A 12,779-nucleotide genomic window follows, 5' to 3' on the forward strand; every position below is an offset into this window, starting at 1 on the left:
TGTATGAGCGGAGAGAAGAACTCTTGGAGCTCTTTGAATTCATTGTTGACAACCACAATGATTTTGATGCTGATGCTGTACACAGCGCTGATGGATACACTGCACTGCTGACGGACTTCGAGTTCTGCTTTCTCCTCGCCACATTCAACTCCGTGTTTGCCTACTCCGACGTGCTCTTTGGGATCTTGCAGAATAAGGAGTGTGACATGCAGTTCTGTTTGTCCAGCATCGAGGACTTTTGCAGCACCACAGAGAGAGAAAAGGCAAAATTTGACTCCATCTATGAGGACACTGTGCGCGAAGTTGGGGTTCCCAGCGGGCGCAGGGCACGGAGAGTCGGAGATGTGCGCGCAGCGTACCAGCGGCTGCATAGTGAAATCCTGGACAACATCCTCACTCAGCTGAGGAACAGGTTCAAGGATCATGAAAAACTCATGTTCCTTGCCCTTCTGGACCCCAAGAAGTTTACCTCATACAGAGAAAACTTCCCCAGCTCTGAGTTCCAGAGCCTCACGGAAAGCTACGGGCTGCATTTTGACCTCCCCAGGCTCAAGACTGAACTGACGGTCATGTACAACATGGCAAACTTTGAGGCAAGGAGCCCACCAGACCTGCTGCACTTTCTGACTCTTAAAGAGCTGACTGAGAGCATGCCGCAGCTGTATCACCTCACCTGCCTGGTGCTGACCATCCCCGTGTCCACCTCCTCCGTGGAGCGGTCTTTCTCGGCTCTGAAGCGCATCAAGACGCACGCTAGTAACAGTACTGGACAGGACCGCCTGGGAGCTTTGGCACTGATGTCCATAGAGAAAGGACTTCTTTTGGAGCTCAAATCAAAGGACAAACTTTATGACGCCGCCATCGCCCACTTCACAAAGAGAGACCGACGAATGGACTTCGTGTTTATTTAAGGTAGGCCTCTGTTATAATACACCTTGATTATTATTTCAAGGGATTAAGATTACTGGCCAAGTGGACATTTGGGAATTTGTATTTATTGCGGAAGTTGTCCCAGCGTAAATTGCCTTGAATTCAGTATGTGATCAATCAATCAATCAATCAATCAATGTATCAAACGTATCATAAGTGTGTGGTTGGATTTTTCAGAGGGTTTTTATTCTCATGTTCACTTGTCTGTCCCTTTCTCTGGAGAATTAAGGAGGTATAGTAGTAAAAATTGTGACTTCAATTTATTTGACATCGGTATTCATTGCGCTATGCGTAATTGCGCATGGAGAGGCATTTGCACTTCATTGCAACTTTAAAAAATAGTCTTTCTATTACAAGCTTTGTGTAACTTTTGAAATTGTATTGTAGATTGATGATGCTAATGAATTTATATGTGAATGATTTGTAATGCGCCGTGATTTCATAGCGCTATCCATGGTGATGAAATGAGCCTCAGTGTCTGTGTCCGCAGCGTCACGGGGTGACATTCTGGGTGACCTTTTATATTTCCAGATTTTCCGAAGTTAATATTGAGAATGTTTCTTGTTGCGGAGAATGTTATTGACGTTATGGTCTATTTGTTTACATCCTTGTCATCGTTAATTAAATTTGCACTTGTTAAACCCTTTTAATTCATTGTACTGTTGCTTTTTTCCGCGATGATTTTTTTTTCTTGGCGGTGAAGTGAAGGCCCAGCTGTAGTGCTCACGGTTCGCCACTGGGAGATGGGATAACAATGGCAGCGTCAACAACAGGAGCAGAACATGCTGCTGCATGTGACTTGCCTGAAGACCCCCCGCTGCGTAAAGCCATTTTTGACTGTTGAAGATACAAACATTACTTTGAATTTGTTGAACTTAAGGAAAATAACTTGACTGTAAGGTGCACACTTTGCCTGTGTTGGAAAATTCTCTCCACCGCTGCTAACACTACCTCAAACTTAACGAAGCACCTACAGAGACAGCACGCACAAACAAAGCTTGTCGCTAAGGAACCGTGGAGCAACATGAATGTAACGAGTAATGTAACTAGTAATGTAACTAATTACTTTCTTCAGGGAGTAATCATGTAATGTAAGGCATTACTATTTTTGAGAGTAATGTGTAATACATTACTTTTTTGAGTAACGAGCCCCAACACTGGCTAAGATATTGATGTTGAGTAGGTATGTTATGTTCTTTCTTAGTTTCACTCAATAAGAATGACAAAAAATACCTTGGCTGTGGTCCCCATAGTCAAAAGAAATACATCCTGACTGTTCCACAACACTTTTCCTTGACCTTGATGGAAAGCCTCATGAAGTCAAGGAAAGATGTGAAGGATAATTAATGAGGACTTAGGAAAAACAAATGTGCCGCTCCATCATCTCCATCAAGAATTATGCGACAGCATCATTTCCTTCCCTCTCATAAAAAAATGCTCAAGTGCACCCTATGCTAAAAAAAAATAAGAAGGAACCCTTGAAGCACCTTTTCTAGCATCTAGAAAATTCAACCAGATCTTATGCCTTTTAGATACCTCTGGGTCATTTTACTGGCTTAGGACGCTTCCAAAGCAGAAAAAGACTTTTCAGCCAAAGCCCTTAAATAGCAGTTTACATTCTCAGATACGATTTGAAAAAAGAAGGGTCTGACATAGAAACTTGTTATTCCAACTAAAGTACAACTATAATATTCTCAAAATCTTGCCTGGAAGCATATGTGACTTATAAAGCTAACCCTACTCATTCACCTTAATTTCATCACAGATTACTATGTGCTTTTATTTCTTTGTTAATTTCCAAAGCACTCAGTTCTTTAAGCCTTTTCTCTATCAATCACACATTAATCAAAAGTGCCAGTTATCTCTTTCAGTGACATCAGCATTCCCCTTCAGAAATCATCAATATCATATCATTGGATCAATTTTTTCCGTATCGCGTACAATACTGTTACGCATCTCTGAAAGCAGAGCAGATGTGAGGCTACTTGTGTCTTAGTCAGACATGGTCCCTCATGCAAAATGGTTTGCCCTGACATAGATGCCAGTCCTTTGTGTTTGATCTACTGTACATTAGTTGCTACATTCCCACAACAACACACACACACATTCCAAAAAGTTCAACTTTTGTCTCATCAATCCACAGAGTATTTTCCCAAAACTCTTGGGGATCATCAAGATATTTTCTGGCAAAACTGGGAAAAGCCTTTATGTTCTTTTTGCTCAGCAGTGGTTTTCATCTTGGAACTTTGCCATGCAGGCCATTTTTGCCCAGTCTCTTTCTTATGGTGGAGTCATGAACACTGACCTTAAAGCCTGTGTAAAGCAAATTCAGCCATTTTCTTCTAAACACATTAAAAAGGTCATAAATGTATTTCTTTAAAACATGTAAAAAGCCATTCAACCATTTAGAATTTAATTTTGGAGCTAGGCTCACAAGCTGTGTTTCAAATTTTCTGTGTTCAGGATTTAATGGGCGGGTCAGAAATCATAGCCACGTTACATAACGCCGCCATGATTTGCATAAACCTGGCCCTGCTGCTGAAGCGGTATAAATACATTCAGCGCATTAGCTTTGGCGTTTTTTCCGCTCGCTCTTGAGTCTTGGATAGCATCTCTTACAATAGTTTGCAGCTAGCTAACCAGTCAACCAGTCAGCTAAACAGTCATGTCTCCTCCACATCGCTCATGCATCTTTCCTAGATGCCACAGTGTGCAGGGTAACGGCGCTGTTAGCTTATTTAAGTTTCCTAAGGACGACAACGTAAGGAAACGGTGGATAGATTTGTCAAGAGGAGCTACTGTGGAGAGTTCAAAATCACCACCGACACCCGTCTCTGCAGTGTCCACTTTACCCCCCATAGTTACAACAACTATCACCAGGTAAAGTCTGGATATCTGAAGAGTTCATTGACGCTGGTTAGTGGGGCCAAACCGACCCTCTCTGTCCCCGGCTTGCATCCTCCCATCCCGCCTACAGCGGGTGCCACCATCATGGCCACCGGCATTATGTGCCTGCCTGCGAACCCTCTCTGTCGCGCCTACAGCGGGTGCTGTTATCTCTGCCACCGGCATTATGTGCCCACCTGCAACCGTCTCCATCCGGCCGACAGCGGATGCTCTCAACTCTGCCGCCAGCATTATGTGCCCGCCTGCGACCCTCTCCGTCCCGCCGACAACAGGTGCTCTAATCTCCACCACCAGTATTACGTGCCCGCCAGAGAGTCTAAGTGTGCTTATGTATGTTATAAATATTGTACATTTGGGCAATTAAATGCATTTTGCTGAAGGTGCAAATCCTGAATTTACATCGTGCATCCTGTCATGCCCATGTAATGTTAGCAAATGTTATTGCATTTAATCATGACATGATTTGGCCTCATTCCCTGAGCGGAGTCCATCTGACAGCTAAATGATAATCCACAGGTAATCTTTTATGTGCACCAAGCTATGACAAGGAATTATATGTCGACTGGGGTTTTACATTTGTGTGTAATGTCAAACATGGACTGTGAGGAACGAGGCTGAGCACTATCAGTGTCTGACTCAGAGTCAGTTTCTGGCTCTGATGGTTCAAACAGGTAGGGCTGGGTCTGTCGGATGACGCTGCTAGCTTCCATTGTTACTGTAGGTTACGTGCTTGTACAGTACACGGAGAAAGCTCCCCTCCCACACATGGGCGTGGTTCCAGTGCCTCTAACTGACACGCCCCCAATGTTTCACATCAGAGAGAAGTGCTTGTTTTTCCATGATTTTGAGACCTAATTTTATATACTTGGCAATTTTTTTAATCTTTTAAATTTGGCTCAGTGGTCAATGACACGTTTCTGTGGTGTGACAAACCAATTACACAAATTTATTTCTGCTTTACACAGACTTTAACTGAGGCAAGTGAGGCCTGCAGTTCTTTGGATGTTGTGGGGTCTTTTGCGACCCGGTGGATGAGTCGTCCGTGCGCTCTTGGGGTAATTTTGGTCGACTGGCCAATCTTGGGAGGGTTCACCACTGTTCCATGTTTTCACCTTTTGTGGATAATGGCTCTCACTGTGGTTCGCTGGAGTCCCAATGCTTTAGAAATGGCTGCATAACCTTTTCCAGACTAATAGATCTCAATCACTATCTTTCCTATTTGTTTCTGAATCTCTTTGGATCTCGGCATGATGTCTAGCTTTTGAGGATCATTTGGTCTACTTCACTTTGTCAGGTAGGTCCTATTTAAGTGATTTCTTGATTGAGAACAGGTGTGCCAGTAATCAGTTGTGATAAACCACAGTTAAGTCATGTTTTCAGGGTTTTTTTTATAATAAAAACCTTCATTTAAAAACTGTATTTTGTGTTATCTTGTGTTATCTTTGTCTTATATTTAAATTTATTTGTTTATCTGAAACATTTAAGTGTGAAAACATGCAAAAAAATAAGAAATCAGGAAGGGGGCCAACACTTTTTCACACCACTGTACATGTGCATAGTAAACTTAATAGCAGGAAGAAACAATAACAATATTAAAAACACCAACTTTTCAAATCTGTGTTCATGAAAAAAAAGCAATGACAATGTATGAATTTATTGTTGTTTTCTAAACCCATGTTTAAAAAAACGACAATAAATGTACCTTGAAACAACGATTAAGTCCTTGAGTCTTGCTACATCTGTTTTAGACAATGGAGTGTTGAGGATGAGCTCAGAAGTCTCACGACCTGGAGAATGAAGATGTTCCATAGTCTGGTGGTATGGAAGCAGATACTTCTGTATCTTTTGCCAGATGGCAGCAGGTCGTACAAACTGTGGCTTGAGTGGGTGTAGTTCTTAAGTACCCTTTGGACCCTGTGCAGACATCTCACATCACCAAAGACACCGAAACTCTGTAGATGGTACCAGCGGGTACCATAGGGTACCTTCCTAGGTCAGTCTGTGAAGTTTCCAGTCAGAATGCATTCTGGATTAGGTGCTTCAGTCGGAACTCATCCACTGTCTTCTCCTGCGACCAGACAATAGCCAGAAGAGGGCATGGTAGAGGGACAGCTTTTGGTCCAAGTTGGGTCAGCTTAGCTCCGATGTCATCCCTTTTTCCTCACTTCCAGGGGCCGTCACAGTGCTTTTGGTGACATTTTGTCCCGCTGGTCTGGCTGGCCGTTGAGCAGATGTCACTGGTGGAGATGCTCTCACAGTCTGCACACATAAGTCCAACCCCCACTCTTCCTTTTCCAATGTTGGTAAGTGCACTTCTATTGTAGGTAAACTGTGCTTAAGTAGAGGGCATAGAGTGAAAAAATTCTGAAAAATATATCAAACATGTAAAGATGTTTGATGGAGATCCTGGCTGCCACAGCTGCATGTTCCACCATTATCATAGCAACCAGTTGTTTTCTATGAGTCTGGTTGTCAAACAAAGAGTTGGGAGGGTTGGATGTTTCCAGTCCTGCTGTCAGTGCAGATGTTCATCATGCTAGGATGGCTGATACTGGTAATATTCTTAGTAGCTTTGGACTTCCTGTTTTGGTAGTATCAGAGTAAAAAAAAAAAACAAAAAAAAACACACACACACACACACACACACAACAAAAAACACAATTTCCAACTTGAAGAAAATTGTCTTCCGCTAATATTGACAGTAACAAGAACAGAAAAACATTACAAAAAAAAAAAAAAAAAAAAAGGGGGACTCTACCAAATTTTACATTTGAAATTGAGGTTATCCCTGTCACAAAGACAAGCATGTGAAAACAGCTGTATAATGTATTATGTGGCTCTGGGGGAGCTTGCTGGGAAAAAAAAAAGATTCAAAACCAGTATGAGAATTATTGGATCCAGTGGTTCTGAACCATCCTAGAGACCATGCTGCTCTGATTCTGATATTTTTTTAATCTGTATCAAGTCAACAAAATTGCTGGAGTAAAGTACTAAGGAAAAACATTTTTAAAAATTAGTTTTTCTGCCTTTAAATGATAAACCATTAACTGATTCATCCAGGCTGGACTGATTCAGCCTCTTGTTACAAAGGGGTGGAGGTTTCCTCGAATCTAACTCGAGTCCACGTCATGTGATTTGAGTCCACACCCCTGGAGATTTCTAAGAATCTAAAAGTTTTAAGACCACCAAAAGAGAATGGCCTTGATCAGCAGATCTCTGGAGGTCTACTGTATCAACCAGCAGCATGCTCTGCTTTTTGTAACACTCTCGGCGGGATACGCAGTTGCATTTATGACAGTACACAATGGCATCTCACATGTAACGTCATAGAAATGCACCCTATGGAAGCCAGGTGTCAGTCTTTAGCTTTGTTCCTCCTGTGGGTATGGCATGCTGGTACAATGTGTGCTTAGCCTTTGCTGTGTCCTAACATCATAACAATGCCTTTCAGTAAAGACATATGGAGAAGCTGTTTAAGTTACCAAAGTTGTTCTGCTGCCACAAGATAATAGGGCTGTAACGATACACCAGACTCACAATTCAGTTTGTATCAAGATTGTTGACCCACGGTTTGATAAAAACCTTAATTATTATTTTTTTTTTTTAATTAAACATTTTATTTATGTAACATTTCAATAACTTCTGTATATAATACTCGTCTGATAGTATCAGAGGCGCAGTATTGGCAAACTGAACCAGTGTGAATTGATGAGCCGGCTGCACGTATGGAGGGCGTATCCATCAGATGGTCTGTTAACTGCACAGGTCCCTCACTCAACTTAAAAAAGAGAAATGTCCCGTAAAGCAACGTTGCAGAACCAAACTAAGGTAACGTAGTAACTGTTACCGTCTTGGCAACGAGGAAAAAAATACTGCAGCTGTAACGTTACGCGGCGATGCGTCTGTCCACCTGTCCGTCCTCCCTCCTGTCCTACCGATTCCTCGTCACATTTCTGCCCAAAAAACAGCATCGGTCACTGGCAAAAAACTTCAACTCACCAAGTGCTTATGATGGAAAAAAAATCTCTGCAACGGTCAGCCCTCTCGACGAGACCTCAGTGAACTTTCCCCCAGAAAACAGCCTCCGTCCTCGTGAGTGACAGAGTCATACAGCGACCTGTTTACTGATGGCGATTATGTAATTATGTAATTTAGAGCGAAAAACGTAACTTCGTCACTTTCCAGGATGTTTGGTGGGTCAAGATCTCAATCACGAAACATTAAGCATCCATGTGATTATGACTTATCCACAGGTTTAAATTGGCAGGGGGACACCGGGGAAACACACACACGTCCTCATCATGACGTGAACCGTCACGCCTCTTTAGGAGCCGCAGCGCCGGCTTTCTGTGTGAATTACAAAGCGGTTTTACTTTACTAAAGCGATGCTTCGCTCTGTGTGAACGACCAACCAAGGGGCTTCTTATAACTTATAGGGTTGGATCTGGACCGGAAGTTGTGTCACGATTCTGCCTTCTCACACCACAAGACAGGTTCGTGGATCTGAGGGTCGCGATTTCAGTTTCGATACGTGCATCGTTACAGCCCTACAAGTAAATGATTGCTTCTCACACATTAATTTGCATGTCAGCAGAGGGTAGTGCGTCATAGTTTTCCCTGCCTAGCCAATTCAACCATGAGGATGCTCAAACACCAATAGTACTATTACTCATATCCACACATAGAGCATTTATCAACCTCACTAAAACTTAATATTGTGTTTGTAGCTGTGCTAGCACAGCAGCTCTTGGATGGCAATGTCAGTCTGCAGGTTGATCCCCCACTTTGGTCCACAGTGTTAATTTCCAAAAATGTTTAAAATTCCATTAAATCTGTACAAACAGTATTGTTGCATGCCATCAGGTCAAAACGTAAATACTATTTCAAGGTGCAATATGTGACATTTGTATTCATAGATTTGTGTCTGTTGAATTCATACTCAAAACAAATCAGGGGCAGCATATTACCAGAACAGCTAACTGTAGTTGTGAAGCTAGCAGTCCAAACTGAGAGCATGAAGCACCGGGGATGTGTTAATTTTAGTAGATATCTCTGCAAAACAATACGTACTGTAGATGTCAGAGTTTCAACATTTATCTTCCTCATTTATTCTTCTTGATATTTCTAGTTCATTTTTTGTTTTCAACTTAAATTCTTACATATTGCACCCTTAAGACCAAATTCCTGCAAAATTCATGTAAATCATCCTCAGCTGTGCTTTGTTTATAGCACTAAAAAGCAAACATTTGCATGCCAACATGCTAAACTACGATTAACATTGTTAGCAATGCAGCTTGTAAATATTTGCATTTTAGCATGCAGGTCAAATGTGTACAGATTCAGAGCTGCTAGCATGGCTGTCAAGTTTTTTTCCTTGAATTTGTCATCCATCTAGGTCTCATAGTACAGTGGTGACCAAGACCAAGAAGTTAAACGAGTATTTCTTCTGTCTTTCTTTTTTTTTTCCCCAAGGTCCCTGTTCCAAGTTGATTCTATGAGATTCCATGATCTAATATCCTTACAACACAGAATTCATCAATATACATCATTTCAGATTCCAGTATTCAAGTATCAAATATGGATTTCACAATCCATTTTTGTGCAGATACAGTGATGTCTTGCCCCCACCCCGTGTGGAGCAGACACACACACACGCATCTCAATTACATCAATAATATAAAAAAGGCTGAGTGCAGAGCATGCAAGTTTAAAATCTCATATCGAGCAGGCTCTACAAATAACCTGCACAGGCACATTAGAACTGTACATCCATCAGTGCAATTGAACGAAAAAAGTTGTAAGTTAAGTTATTATCAAAAATGGCCAAAAATATAGCATCTTAATGACAGAAGACACGATAGATGACAGAAAAAACATCTGAACATCCGATAAGGTAGATTCGTGTGTCAGGTTTGGTCACTTTGATGGAGACTGAGACTTATAAGACACTCCTCTTTCTTTCTTTTTCTCATTTTTTTTCCACCATATAATGACTCCGAGCGTAGATCGACTACAACATACCATGACCTAAACCTAAAATCCATACTGTATTCTCATTGTATGCTCTAAAAATTGGCAGTCCCCAGAATTTGCATTTACTGCCAATCAAATTCGAACAGGTGAAGGTTTTCACCCAAAAAGGTGGCAGCGGCATGTCGGGACATGTCACAGTTCCCCTCAGCAGACACCATCGTTTCTGAACGTCACACTACCTCTTTGCGATTTGTTTTGGGATAGTGCGTGATAATTCTCATCCCGCGCGTGCACGTTATAGCGCGCGGGACGACGGTATGAGAACCCCCCCCCCCCCCCCCCCCCCCGGTTATCGACAGTGTCAGCGGGGGGGGGGGGGGTCTGCGCTCCGATCCGATCATGCCACTTTGGTGGGACAAACGCCATGAGAGGGACTTCATTTGCATGAAACTGCGTCCACCTTATCTTCAAAACACTTCAAAAGTAGCCACAAACCGCGGGAAAACTGCGGTAGACTTGATGCTAAGTTCATGCTAATGCAGTCTTGGCCCCGGTGGCATGGGAGTGAGGCACAAACCCAAACACAGACACAGAATTGAAACTGAAAGCCACGGATAAAAAACCTATCAAACTAGTTTGCAGGCACACACAAACACGCACACACAAACACACATTTCACCCACCTGACAGCCATAACAGTCGTCATCCATGGTCAAAAACTTTTTTTTAAAAATGAACAGGAACTCAATATGTAGTCATCTTGAGGATAAGAAAATAAAGCGCAAAATCGACGCTTGAATCGACGCTTAAATCAGGTCTGCAGAAGTTTCTCCTCCTCTCTTGACTTGAGGTGTGGTGGGTGATGGCGCTCCTGTGTCGATGAGCTGCAGCTGTGCGGCTTTTAACAGTTCTGATGGGCCGACTGACTCCTCCCTCCTCTCGGCTCTTGTGTGATCTGCAGACGGTGATGGAGGAAGTTTGCAGATCAGACCATATGGGTCAGACACTTCAGTTAAAGTACTGATAGCACACAAATTGCAGTTATAGCTTTTATTTTGTCAAAGCTCATATGACTCTGCAAAATAAAAAAGGGAATCAACAAGAACAACAAACACGTGTTGATAAAATGAGTCAATTGAGTAAAATAGATAATCTTTTATCTGTAAAAGTTGTCAACTAAAATGTAACTAAAGAGAAAGTCTGCGGGTGTAACCATGAAATTGTACTGAGCCCTTTCATGCATTGTGTCCACACTGCGGATATTTAGAGGTCATTTTTAACCCATCACCTTAACATTTGATCAAATCATCATGATCAAATGTTAAGGTGTAGTATAATGTAACCATAGTAAGTAGTTAGTGGTTAATGAAAACTGGTAATAATTGCTGTAACGTTAAAGAGAATAATCAAGTGTGACGAAATCACAATGGATGGTTGAAATATGTATTCCTCTGCACCATTTGATTGAACATGCACCTATCGATTGAATCACTGTATTGTGATGAAATAAAGTGTGAAGGCCAGAGTTACTAAAAGCTAATGGTGTATTCTGAGGAAAAACACCTGTTTTTTTGTTTGTTTGTTTTTAAACCAAGGAAAGAGAGAAGGAGCTATTGGTGTCAGGCACAGCAAGGCATGGCTATGTGCAGGGTTAGGCGATTTCAAGGTCGAAGGAGGGGAGTTCCAAGGAGAAATACCTGCGTCATCAGAGTTGAGGAAGATTAAGGACTGGATGAGACTATGAAACCATGGGAGTGTAGTAAATTGTAACCATAGTAAGAAGTTAGTGGCTAATGACAATAACTGTTTTAATGACAAAAGTAAGAATGAAGGTTAATTAAGTGTGAAGGAGATGGTTGCAACATATTGCTCTGCACCAGTTGACTGAATGTGCACCTGCTGATTAAAACTACTATAGTGTGATGATGTGAAGGGTGAAAATGTAACACCAAACGTAAGAATGAAATCATGTAACCAAATATACAGCACTGTTATTGTGATGGAAATGTTATACTCCATGTAGGGACATGTGAATTGAAGTCTTACACAGCCATGTTCATCTAAGTGTCTAATGTGACCTTATATATATTATTATATATATATATATTATTAGTATATATCTTAAAAGCATTCCAGACCCTATAAAGATAAAGATATATACCCTTCCTCATTTCATGTCTCTGTAATGGCTATTACGCACTGCACATTTGAGATATTGAGAACATTTCAATAAAAAAGATTTTGAATTAACAAAAACAACTGGCCATTCTTGGTTATGTGTGACGGAAGGATGTGACGTCTGTTTTAAAAACATAACCAAGAATGGTGAAGACTTATTTTAACACATTTTTTTTTAAATGCAGTGAAAAAAAGTGATCAGATATAATGGCATATATCAAGAGGGTCACTTTGTTGTTAAAAAGCTTGAGGCCAGGGCTACTAAGAACTAATGGTGTATGATGAGGAAAGTACCTGTTTATTTAAAAATACCAAAGGAGTGAGGTCAGGAGCTGCTGCCATCACGCACAGCACAACAGAGCGCAGCGAGGCACGGCTCCGTGCAGCCAAGTAGCTGCGAGAGTAGGAGCTAAATCATTAGCTTCCAGAGAATAATACCCGTGTCAGCAGAGGTGAAGAAGAGTAGGGACTGTGGTGTCTAAAAATTTGAGCTGCAATACCATCACCATATTTAGAAGTGCTCAGTTGTTCTCTGTAAACACAAGGAAAGTATCCAAGAGGCCTGCATTGCATTAGAGAAGGAACTCCAAGAAGTCCACTGGAGTCATATTTACTGTATATGGAGATTATAATTGCTATGTCTGAAATAAATAAAAGATGACTATTGCCAGATGACACCCAAGGCCCAGAGGAGGGAGGGGGCTGAGAGTGGGGTGTCTGGCTATCTTTTTAAGGCCTTATTTAGAAGGTATTCCACCAGTAGAATCCAAAAATGGAAGCTAATCGTGGAT

At 41.6% G+C, this 12,779-nt stretch overlaps 1 protein-coding gene across 5 annotated transcripts in view; it reads right to left on the bottom strand.

The window, feature by feature from the left end:
- The window catches only part of LOC115579427 (uncharacterized), a 58,150-nt gene extending 47,475 nt beyond the window's left edge, over positions 1–10,675 (bottom strand). For all 5 annotated transcript variants that reach the window (XM_030412960.1, XM_030412958.1, XM_030412961.1 and 2 more), the window contains exon 1: positions 10,494–10,675. In XM_030412960.1, the coding sequence (XP_030268820.1) occupies positions 10,494–10,520 (27 nt within the window). In that variant the 5' untranslated portion in view covers positions 10,521–10,675. The remainder of the gene's footprint in view (positions 1–10,493) is intronic.
- Between the last annotated feature and the right edge of the window lie 2,104 nt (positions 10,676–12,779).

Source organism: Sparus aurata, chromosome 3, assembly GCF_900880675.1.
Source record: "Sparus aurata chromosome 3, fSpaAur1.1, whole genome shotgun sequence".
In the NCBI taxonomy this organism is placed as follows: domain Eukaryota; kingdom Metazoa; phylum Chordata; class Actinopteri; order Spariformes; family Sparidae; genus Sparus; species Sparus aurata.